We start from the raw sequence: 12215 nt of genomic DNA, 5'->3' as shown, positions 1-12215 counted from the left end.
CCTCAGATCAGAAAACCCTAAAACGGCTGCTTTGAAATGGTCAGAATCAAGCTTGATCATGGCCAATATTCCAATCCGAATCAACCGATCCGATTCCCATTGTTTAAACCATGGTTTGGACTTTGGACTCGGTCACTTCATCGAATAACATTTAGTCCACATAGGTAAGCCCAGCCCAAATAGAACTTTTTTTTTTTGAATTCGGATTTCACCTTTGTCTGGTCTACGCCTTTACGGTCATAAATAATAAAAAAAATGGAAAGAATAATTTTTTCCTTCGAGAAGATCAGGGCAAGGAAATTAGGAAAGCATAAAGAGCCGTCGGCCATGACTGAAATTTTTTCGAGAAGTTGCCCAATCCTGGCGCAACGGCGTCGGACTTTGGCTTTTTCGGCAACTATCGACGCCTTCAGGTACGAATTCGTTTCCAAAAATCTTCCATTTTTTTCTTTTCTCACTCTCCGTGGGTCGATCTTTACTGTGTAATAGATGATTTTGCTTATTGATTCTTCAATTTTGTTGGCTTTTATTGAATCAGATATGATTTTTAATATCTTTAATGATAAATCTGTTTGATTTTGCTTCGATCAAGTTGGTAAGGGATGACAGAAATGGAAACTTAGCAATTAAGAAGAAAATTTTCATTTTTTCCAAATCTCCCTTGTTGTAGGTGTATTTAGCGTGAAATACCGGGGAAAAGAGGGTCAGGGATAGCTTTTGAACTTGGCTGAGGAGGCGGGAATCTGAAACTAAATTAGGTATTTTGGGAATTGAGATCGATAGCGATGGCGTGGTTTCGAGCTGCTTCTGGTGTGGCAAAGTTAGCTCTTAGGAGAAACTTAGCCCAAACGAGATCCTATGTGACGAGGACGCGGGTGCTTCCGTCTCAGAGCCGGTACTTTCACTCTACTGTCGTTGCGTCGAAGGCGCAGGCTGCACCCGTTCCTCGTCCTGTGCCCCTCTCAAGGTTGACCGATAGCTTTCTAGATGGTACGAGCAGCGTTTACCTAGAGGAGCTGCAGAGGGCTTGGGAAGCCGATCCCAATAGCGTGGATGAGTCATGGGACAATTTTTTCAGAAATTTCGTTGGTCAGGCTGCCTCGTCGCCTGGAATCTCAGGCCAAACTATCCAGGAGAGTATGCGGTTATTGTTGCTCGTGAGAGCTTACCAGGTTAATGGTCACATGAAAGCCAAGTTGGATCCCCTGGGCTTGGAAGAACGTGAGATCCCCGGCGATTTGGACCCTGCTCTTTATGGGTTCATTGAAGCTGATCTGGACAGGGAGTTCTTCCTTGGGGTTTGGAGGATGGCTGGATTCTTGTCCGAAAACCGCCCTGTGCAAACCCTTCGATCCATACTAACCCGGCTTGAGCAAGCCTACTGTGGGAGCGTTGGCTATGAATACATGCATATTGCCAATCGTGATCAGTGTAACTGGTTGAGGGATAAGATTGAGACTCCAACCCCGAGGCAGTACAACCAGCAGCGACGTGAAGTCATGCTTGATAGGCTTATATGGAGCACACAGTTTGAGAACTTCTTGGCCACAAAATGGACAGCTGCAAAGAGGTTTGGTCTCGAAGGTGGAGAAACTTTGATACCTGGGATGAAGGAGATGTTTGACAGATCTGCAGATCTTGGGGTCGAGACCATTGTTATTGGGATGTCACACAGAGGGAGACTGAATGTTTTGGGTAATGTTGTTCGGAAGCCACTTGCTCAAATTTTCAGCGAGTTCAGTGGTGGTACAAAGCCTGTTGATGAGGTTGGCCTTTACACGGGGACTGGTGATGTCAAGTACCACTTGGGTACCTCTTATGACCGGCCGACGAGGGGTGGGAATAGAATCCATCTATCTTTGGTTGCGAATCCTAGTCACTTGGAAGCTGTAGACCCTGTTGTGGTTGGAAAAACTCGCGCTAAACAATACTACTCCAATGATGTAGAGAGGACCAAAAATTTGGCTGTGTTAATTCATGGGGATGGAAGCTTTGCAGGACAAGGAGTTGTCTATGAGACTCTGCATCTCAGTGCTCTTCCAAACTACTCAACTGGTGGGACGATCCACATTGTGGTTAACAATCAGGTGGCCTTCACTACTGATCCGAGGTCTGGGAGATCTTCACAGTATTGTACTGATGTAGCTAAAGCCTTGAATGCTCCTATTTTCCATGTAAATGGTGATGATTTGGAGGCAGTTGTACATGTCTGTGAACTTGCAGCAGAGTGGCGCCAGACATTCCATTCTGATGTGGTGGTTGACATTGTATGTTATCGTCGATTTGGGCACAATGAGATTGATGAACCATCTTTCACTCAGCCTAAAATGTATAAGGTTAACTCTTCTGTCCCTACTGCTTAAAGTAGCACTTTTCTAATGATAAAAGAAATGTAGTATTTTTCACATTTTGGGGGGGGGGTGTGGGGGTGGGATTTCTTTTCTAGTACCTATATAACCTGGAAGCTCTTTCATTATGTAAGGGGTTGCTTGCTGATGATGGTCCTACCCAAATTTCCTTGGTGCTGATGCTTCTGGTTACTAACAGGTCATTCGAAATCATCCATCAGCTCTGGAGATTTACCAGAAGAAGCTCCTGGAATCTGGGCTGGTCACTCAAGAAGATATTGACAGGATACACAGCAAGGTTAACACCATTCTCAACGAAGAATTTTTGAACAGCAAAGACTATGTCCCAAAGAGAAGGGATTGGCTTTCAGCTTATTGGTCTGGATTTAAATCACCTGAACAGATTTCTCGTATCCGTAACACTGGGTATGTTCAACCAGTTCTTTGTTTTTCTTCGTGGATGGTTCTTAACTTTTGACACTGGTTTAATGGAGATTTTGTGTGGTTCTACAGGGTTAAACCAGAGATACTGAAGAATGTTGGCAAAGCAATCACAACCCTTCCTGAAACTTTCAAACCTCACCGTGCTGTGAAGAAGATATTTGAGCAGCGTTCTCAGATGATTGAAACAGGAGAAGGCATTGATTGGGCAGTTGGGGAAGCACTTGCTTTTGCTACATTGCTAGTGGAGGGTAATCATGTCAGGTTGAGTGGTCAGGATGTTGAGAGAGGTACATTTAGTCACCGTCATTCAGTACTTCATGATCAGGAAACAGGGGATAAGTACTGCCCCCTGGACCATGTTATTGCAAACCAAAATGAGGAGATGTTTACCGTCAGCAACAGGTGGTGTTCAGTAACTCTCACTTTGTTTTCATTTGTATTTTACTATGTTATCATGTATACATCTCTTCACTTGTCTATTTCCTATACATCTCTCTTCATTGGAGGAATACGGAATATTTTCGTGAATGAGAAACTTATACTTGCGGGCGTTGTTCAGCCTCCTTTCAAGGGAAAGGAGGCCTTCACTTGCCCCTTTCATACATGGATGCTCAAGTAAAGCTAACTATTTTTCAGTGTGAATTTTTTTTTCCGTCGCAAATTCAATCATTGTGGTGCATTTTTCTGTTTGATTGGTGAACTTTTAGGCTGGTATTGATGTAAAGGTTTAATTTTCTCCGCTTCTTTTTTCCAATATTCACTTTCAACCCCGTCTCTCTCTGTAAAAGCTGCTTCTAGTTCTACTGATGTGCATTATGTTGGGCATTGTGTTCTTTGCTATTTCTTAACTTTCTTATTCGGTGATATGATTCATCCCACAAGTTTAATACCATAGGGTGTCACAAACATGGTGCATCTGTGCATGCACCGTTTAAGGAATCAGGATTGGATTGGCTGAATTGGCCGATTTGGATCGGAATCGGCCGCAGCCAATCCCGATTCCTGCCAATCTGATCCGGTGATTCTTGGTCAGTTTATGGCCGATTTGTATTGTAATCAGGCCGCCGATTACAATCTCTTGAACCTTGGGTGCATGTGCTTTTTGTCAGGATCCACTTCAATATAGACTGATAATCCTACTGATCTATATTTCTGAACTGAGTGCGTTTGCGTTACTGAGCCCTATTAGCTCTTGCATGTGCAAGGCATGCATCAGGGCTTGGATCGAAAAGCTTTTGTATACTTGCATACACATGGAAGCAATATGTGGTTATCACCAAGAAAGCTGTCTTTGGTGAGCATGGTCTGAAGTTGGCTTATGTCTGTTATGATATATCAAGGATTTAAGTATCGGTATCAGAGGGGCGATTTTAAGAGATGTATCTTATTGGAAAGAGGCAAGATATGCATGGAAATGGTCAAGAAATGCATGGATAAAATACAGTTTTGAAGCGTAAAACACGTTATTATGCAATATGTAAATATATATCATCTTAATGCAAGGATTTGGGTCGTTTTTACCTAATCTAGTGATGCAAAAGAGATTTGAACACCAGAAAAGAAACAGATCTGCAACGTTACCACTTTTTCGCCCAAATCTGTTTCGATCCGTGATTTGAGCACTATAAGTCCCCAAAGCTTGTTGAAATGGTGAAGATTGGGGTCGTTTTTTATGTTGGCTGATTTCCTCCAATTCAGATCGAAGAGAAAAACAAGTTTTCAGGGCCTTCGGTTGCTCGCAGTTTCGTATCTCACTCACGGTTTCTGTTTTGCATGTTTAAAGTAGGCATATCAAATGTATCTTACTTGCATCCGACCGTGTCGGTCTTGTATTGGACCGTATTGGCCCCGTATCGGACTGTACCGGTCTTGTATCAGTCGATACAAACTTTTTTGAAAAATAAGTATCGCATTGGTACCCGCTGATACTGATATGATATGATACAATGCCCACCGATACTTAAAACGCTGTATGATATATGACTTATATTATCTTTGGTGCAAATTAAATCTAAAGCATTACAAGATGGAATTCTTTTGTGACAGAATCAGTTGTCTTATGGAATTATGTTATAACTAAAATAGACTATTTCAATATTTCCATATATTTTAAATTTTAATCAGCAATTCCGTATGTTGCATTGGACGGTAGTCTCTTTCTTACTTGATTGTTTGTTTTGCATTCTTGTTTTGGAATATGGACTCTGTACACCATTATGAAATTGTGGTTTCTGTGGACTCTAATATGCTTCAAAATTTGCTTTATCCCTCTACAGCTCTCTTTCAGAGTTTGGTGTCCTTGGATTTGAGTTGGGATATTCAATGGAAAATCCAAATTCATTGGTAATTTGGGAAGCTCAGTTTGGCGATTTTGCAAATGGGGCTCAGGTGATCTTTGATCAGTTTGTGAGCAGTGGAGAGTCAAAGTGGCTGCGACAATCAGGGCTTGTTGTGCTGCTTCCTCATGGATATGATGGCCAGGGCCCTGAACATTCAAGTGCACGATTGGAGCGTTTTCTTCAGGTATCGTCTTAACATCTAATTTTTGTTCTGCCTCATGTAGTAAAACATTTTAAAAAGGCAATGCTACACTGACAATTATCAGACATGGCCTAACAGGCCAATCAAATGTTAGAGAGTCTTTGGTTTTCTCCATGCACACACACCCCCTCTCTGGTTTTATAGCTTGCCCCTCAGGGGTGGGGGTGGGGGTGGGGGTTGTGATCCTAATCATCCTATGGAAAAAATTCTGGGAGGACCTTCTGGTAATCTGGTCACATGTGCTACGGTAACAATGAGGCTAGCAAACCAACTTTTTATCCATTTGGAATTTTGAAATCTTCTTTATTGCTTTATTCCCTTGTAACATCTTTGGTGCATTATTATAGTCTATTGATGCAGTGAACTTTCACTCAGACATAAATCAATGCTAAAGTGTTAATTCAGCAAAGCCCTTAAAGAAATATATATTTAGTGAAACCACTTCCTCTGAGCTGCAATAATAAGTCAATTGATGGAGACCACTGCATGATCCTGCATTTTGGCGCAAGTATGCTTTCAGTTTTATCGGTCTTGTATATATCAGTCCACCCTGATTCTTCACTTGACATGGCAAAACCTCCCTCAATCTCCCTCATTTTTGCAAATCCATTCTACTCAGCTTGGTAGCTATGTTTGACAAACTCTCTTGCTGTTCCAATATCTCTGCTGGTCGTATTATTTCTTGAATCTGTGGACAACAATACTCAATTCTTTTTCCTTATGGTATGTGCTTGAAAATTGATATATGCAGATGAGTGATGATAACCCCTATATGATACCTGAGATGGATTCGACACTGCGCAAGCAGATCCAGGAGTGCAATTGGCAGATTGTTAATGTAACAACCCCTGCCAACTATTTCCATGTTTTGCGACGTCAGGTACATGCTCTTAAACAATCCCCGAATGTCCTTCAGTATTCTGGATTAGTTTCTTCTGCTTTTTTCAGTTGAATGGCAAAATAGGATTTGTATAGGAGACTCCGCTTAATTAGGCTGAGTTTAGTTGTGTTGAGTGTAGTTTCTTCTGTTTTCTTACTCTCTATGGTTTCATGTTACAGATACATAGGGAATTTCGGAAACCACTCATTGTGATGGCTCCTAAAAATCTGCTTCGGCACAAGGACTGCAAATCAAATTTATCCGAGTTCGATGATGTACAAGGCCACCCAGGTTTTGACAAGCAAGGGACCCGTTTTAAGCGCCTTATTAAAGACCAGAATCTCCACTCTGATCTTGAGAATGGCATCAGACGCTTGGTTCTTTGCTCTGGAAAGGTATTCTGCTTTCTTTTGTTGTTTTCTTTGGGTCCTCCTCACTGTTGTTTTCAATTTATGAGGACAGACGAACTTTAGGTCAGTGATCTGCTATACCTTTAAGATATGGTGTGTATTGCTATAACGATGTACTGTTTGGTGAGTCTCATGTGTTGATATTCTATTTAGTTGTCGTCTCTATGTGATTGTAACTATTATCCGTTACTTTCATTTCAGTGGGCGAATTTATGGCTACCGATCAGATATACCTACTAAATCAAATGTTTTCTTATACCTGGGAACCATTGAATTTGATTCTGGCATTTTTTTATCTCATTGATATTGGTGTTTGGAATCTAGCTGATGTGTGTGTGTGTGTGTGTGTGTTCTTTTTTGGTTTTTAATTTGTCTTTGTAAATTTATCATCGCCAGGTTTATTATGAGATTGATGAAGAGCGGAAGAAAGTTGATGCAAAGGACGTTGCTGTCTGCAGGGTGGAACAGCTCTGCCCTTTCCCATATGATCTCATCCAGAGAGAACTGAAGCGATATCCAAGTATGTCATTCTCACTTGAGAAATAATTGGATATTTTTTACTGGAACTGAGTATACCTTGTAGCATAAAGGTTGAGGGAGCATCTTTCCACAATAACACAACATTAAGGCTGTCTTGTTTCAATCTTAGAATCTTGAAACAGCGAGAACTTACGAGATATGGAGTTGCTCTTTGATGTGTTCTAGGTTAGAGAAGATGGGGTTAATAGAACACAAATCCACAAAGGACAGAATCACAATGATCCAAATCAAACACAATCTGGCGGAATACAAAAAACTAAATAAAACAGAATCTAATTGTCGGATGGATCTGAAATTTGGATCAGATAATCCCTTACTAGGTTGAACTATCCCTCCGAAATCAAATAGATCCAATGGTGGGATCTGCTATTATGACATGAAACAGAAATAGAAACTTAGCCTTTTTACAGGAAATAGAAACCAAATTAAAACTGATTGAATTCCCAACTGACTGGTCTGATCAACATCAAATTTAGCGTTATTAAAGGTACCAACATTGAAGATACTAAAGTAGGGCTGAATCCAAGGGCTGGAATGCCCAGAATAGACAGTTAAATCCTGCAGCCAAATTAGCAAGTAACATTAACAGCATTAAAAAACCAGTACTAGCAATGGAAACCAGTGGGCTTCTAAGGGACTGAACTCGAGGAACAATGACAAGAGATTCAGGCACAGTGGCACACATACACAGATTGTGTGGCCTGCAAAACAAAATGAGAAAAAAAAACCAGAAAAGAAGTCCTGACCAACAGAGAACCGAGAGGACCTAACAGTATCAGTAGCCTGCAGTATAGGTTAAAACAGAATAGTAATGATAGCAGGTCATGAAAACAAGAGAACAACTCAAAGGAACAGTCTCGGTATTACCTTGCTGGAACTGATGGACAGACTAGTAGTAGGAGAGAAAGATGGAAAAAGAAGAAGAGAAGGGGGATATGACCTGGCTTCACCACCTAGGGTTGCTCCTACTCCACCATAGTAGCAAAGCTTCATAAGAGAAGACACCTTTTTTTCCTTGTCAAAATCGTTGAAGGGAGAAAGAACGCCACCTGGTCGTGTGCTGTGGTGTGTATCTGCGCCAGACACAACCGGACGCAAAATGCTCGGCACACCCGTCTTTCCATGGGGCGGAGTGGTCATTTTGCACCCGGCTGTGTCTGGGCATAGGCACACGCCACAGCGCATGACCGGGTGGCGTTCCTTTTCCCCAAAGAGAAATCCTTTTACTTGGTCTTAAAGCCACCGAGTCCTATTGGGCTTAAGTTAAAGACTTAAAGAAGTGGGCCTATAATGGACTTAAGTGACTGAACATGATTTAACCCATAATGGGCTTAAGTGACTTAACCCATATGGGCCCAAAACAGGCTAAGGAAGCAAGTGTCTTAAAGACCCATCGTCGCTGTTTTAAATGGCCTATCGTGGGCCATTTTAAACATTGATTGTGGGCCTGATCTTAGCCCAGTCATGGGGCTAGTTTTCTGACTCTATTTTGTGAAAAATCCCAATAATCAAGAATAACTTGCTAAGTTTAGCAAAAACAAACGTCTTTGTCTACCATTCTGAGTCTCAGTTAAGGTATTCATTATTTGAGTTTGTCAAATCAAAATTGAGTTGCAACGTAAATTTATCCGATTGAGGTCATACCCCACTTGTCTATCTCAGCTGCTAGATCCTTGTGTATGTGGGAGCTGGTTCTGATGATTGCTCTGTTGAGTTACTTGGGAACTGGTTAAACCTGCAATTGACTGTTCATTCTTTATAGCTTGGATCTCGTCCCACTTTGACTTCAAGTTGGATGGAGACTAGAAATGTGAAAAAATCATTTGTTTGTGAGTGAAAGAGAGAACAATGGTAAATGGAACCAGTGTCTTGTGCAACCTGCAGCAACCATTGTGATCCATCTAAACCCCAAGCACACAATCTACATACTTGGCAACAAGATGTGTGTACACATCCTGTGCCATCATCCTTTTCGGGATTTTCACCCCTTGTATGATACTTATTAATGTATCATTGGAAATGACACTGCATCTACAATCATGGTTTATAAGGTATCAGTATCGTATCGGCTGAGACTGATACTGATGTTGATATCTATAACCTTGTCTAGGATCTTTTTTCTGACTAATTATTTATTTTCATTGTGGTTTTCTTCAGATGCGGAGGTTGTGTGGTGCCAGGAAGAGTCAATGAACATGGGCGCATATAATTACATTGCACCTCGGCTTTGCACCGCTATGAGGGCATTGGGCAGAGGGTCCATGGAGGACATCAAATACGTTGGGCGTGCCCCATCTGCTGCTACGGCCACTGGTTTCTATTCAATGCACGTGAAAGAGCAGTCGGAGCTTGTACAGAAGGCCATGCAACAGGAGCCAATCAATTATCCTTACTGATTGAAAGAAAATTCCAGAACTGTGAGCCAATCTTAAAAAAATAATGATGCCTGGGAGGATCCTAACATGGTAGATGCTTTCAGAATTGGTGGAAGCTCATGTCGAACACTCAATCGATATGTAGTTTTTTTTTTTGAAGCTCTCCTTATTCAAAATGTTCACTTTTGAGTCATATTATTTTTGACCCATCTCTTAAATTTTGCTCTTTATTCGATTTTATGGATGTGTGGCAGTAAAGATTTGCAGAAGATAAACTGCATTTGAGTTTTGTTTTACAGAAAAACATTGTAATAAACCAAATTAATATTACATCCAAGATGTTATGGGATGGCCCTGCTTGTCAATCTTCTGATGGAATTTTGCTGGGTGGATCCATGAACTAGAGACTGGAGTAATGTTATTGGAACACGTTCGGATTATTCTAACCAAGACCTGAATTGGACTCAATTAAGAACTCTTGCTATAGAACAAGCAGCAATTACACTATAATTAAACTCTTGACTTGTGGATTAAAAGCATTAGAAATGCTTAATTATATTGGTTGGCAGGAGTAATTGGTCTCAATCTTCAGAGACAACCGTCAAGTCTAGTCCTGGCTGCTATTGCTAAGATCAATTGGGGCTTGGCCTGCGGATGTTGAAGCTTAGGTGTTAGCCTGTTAATGGATCATTTGTATTAAAGGAAGATCGAAGAAAAAGAATGAAAAAAATACAAGCTGGACAAAGCCAGCAGAAACTCCAACAAAAAAGCAAGCAAACCCCTACCACCTACGGCATTGCCATCAGCGGGAGAGGAAAGTTGCTGATTTTGCTAAAAAATTTGCAAGGGGGTTGGCTTCTCTAAAGCAATGAGAGATTTTTTCAATCAATAGAGGAAAGGAATGACTGAAGAAAGAATCACGCTTGACGAACAAACCACGGCACTACTCTCAACGACATTAAAATAAGAACACTACTAAAACCGAATCACACTCCACCCAAATCTTTTGATAGCTAACCAAGGTCCTTAGCCAACTCCAAACCATGAATAACAGCATAGTAAAATACCCAAAGAAAAGGAGCATCCATTCTAATCTAGGCATAATTCTTTGCAGTTTACTGAAGCTACAACAACAACAAAAAATTATTCTAAACTTCTTACTGATCGTAGAGCTAGCATTATTCTTTGCAACCATCTGAAGCAAACCCAATAATATATAGGGATTTGTTGCTAATAAGGGATTAATCAAGCTAGCTAGCTAGCTTAGCTAGATCGAGTATCCGGCCACAAAGTGATCAGGAATGCAATCTTGATATTCGAAGGGCAGAAATATATAATGAACTCGATCGATCCTTATAAAATAACACTCCTATTTCTGGAATTTTATTACCACATTCTAATTTCTAATACAGATTTTGATTTTGTTTTTCCCTTTTCATGTCTGTCTGAATTTCCATTAGAGGTTTATGAAAGTTGTGTGCAGATTGGGGTTGCAGCTGTTGGCCTTGGCACATCCTCTCCCACAGTATACAACAACCCAAATTAAACAGATGAACTGATAGCCTTGTGGGCACCATTAATATTTCTTCTCTATTGCATTCATTTAGGTGGTCCATGAAGACACCATCACGTACTGCCTTCTCCTTAATTAGAAGATAATGAGGTAGCTGTACGTGGTTAAGGCACTTACTTGGACTTGGTGTCCAAGGCAGCATTAATGCAGCTTATGTCTCCTATATATATATATATATATATATAGGTCCTGGACTGGTACTAGCTAATAAGGTCTCAATTCTTTCTTTCAGTCCTGATGTACGTTTGTTCCTGCAATTATTAATCAAGTATGGTGAGAGAGGTGATGGGGGTTCTCTGTTCAGCAAGCAACACGCGCCGCCTCCTCAGACGCTCTATGATTGATCGGTGCCCCTCCTGATCCGGACTCAAGAAATGTGGAGGAGGAATGGTTTAATTCGGCATCCCAAGCTAGAACGCAAGAATATACAGAGACCCCACCCCACCCGGCCCCGCCGGCAGTAGATGATGATGGTTGGTGTCGACGAGCTAGATTTTGGTTATGGCATATAGATAGATTCTTTAATAATAAATATATAACATACCATTTGATCACTCTAGGGCCATGCCATCATTCAATTCTGGATTTTACCCAAAAAAAAAAAAAAAGTCATTCAATTCTGGAGATTTATATATTTGGCCGTCAATATAATATCTTTGGATTCGACATTACTCTGGCTGGCTAAGAGTAGGGGTATAAATGAATAGTCAAAATCCATTTCCATATCTGTGACAGTATCCGTTTAGCACTATTCAAATCTGTCGAAAGCTAAATAGATGCAGATATAGATAGGATATAACTATCCGAAAGGCCATATTTACATGTAAACGGATAAAATATCCGTGTCCATATCCGTTTAACACTATCCGAATCTATCCGAAAACTAATTAGATGTGGATGTGAATATAGCACTATCCAAACCGAATCCGATCCGTTTACACCCCTAACTAAGAGATCAGCAGCAAAGACTGTTATTGGCTTCGGGTCCGATGGGTAAGTTACTCTTGAAATATTGCAGGTCCAAAAAAAAAAAGGCCTACTACTACTACTTGAAGGAATTAATTTAATATTCAGATGACAACTCTGCATGCAACATATCAAAGA

At 40.8% G+C, this 12215-nt stretch overlaps 1 protein-coding gene across 1 annotated transcript; it reads left to right on the top strand.

The window, feature by feature from the left end:
- Nucleotides 1-262: 262 nt before the first annotated feature.
- On the top strand, nt 263-9639 carry LOC122650099 (2-oxoglutarate dehydrogenase, mitochondrial-like). The gene is made up of 9 exons (XM_043843399.1): nt 263-413; nt 709-2336; nt 2548-2774; nt 2862-3194; nt 5069-5315; nt 6085-6213; nt 6393-6608; nt 7020-7143; nt 9321-9639. Exons 2-9 carry the CDS (start codon nt 786-788, stop codon nt 9557-9559), a joined length of 3066 nt encoding a protein of 1021 aa, XP_043699334.1. The 5' UTR covers nt 263-413; nt 709-785; the 3' UTR covers nt 9560-9639.
- The last annotated feature ends 2576 nt before the right edge of the window (nt 9640-12215 follow it).

Source organism: Telopea speciosissima, chromosome 2, assembly GCF_018873765.1.
Source record: "Telopea speciosissima isolate NSW1024214 ecotype Mountain lineage chromosome 2, Tspe_v1, whole genome shotgun sequence".
NCBI classification, from domain to species: Eukaryota; Viridiplantae; Streptophyta; class Magnoliopsida; order Proteales; family Proteaceae; genus Telopea; species Telopea speciosissima.
Note: the sequence above shows the minus strand (reverse complement) of the source record. Positions and strands in the feature narration are given on the sequence as shown.

Bases quoted from the DNA above. Each gene is read 5' to 3' on its own strand.
- LOC122650099 (XM_043843399.1), top strand. From the start codon at position 786: ATGGCGTGGTTTCGAGCTGCTTCTGGTGTGGCAAAGTTAGCTCTTAGG. The intron at 5,316-6,084 runs GTATCGTCTTAA...TGATATATGCAG, and splicing joins GATTGGAGCGTTTTCTTCAG to ATGAGTGATGATAACCCCTA. The intron at 7,144-9,320 runs GTATGTCATTCT...GGTTTTCTTCAG, and splicing joins AGAACTGAAGCGATATCCAA to ATGCGGAGGTTGTGTGGTGC.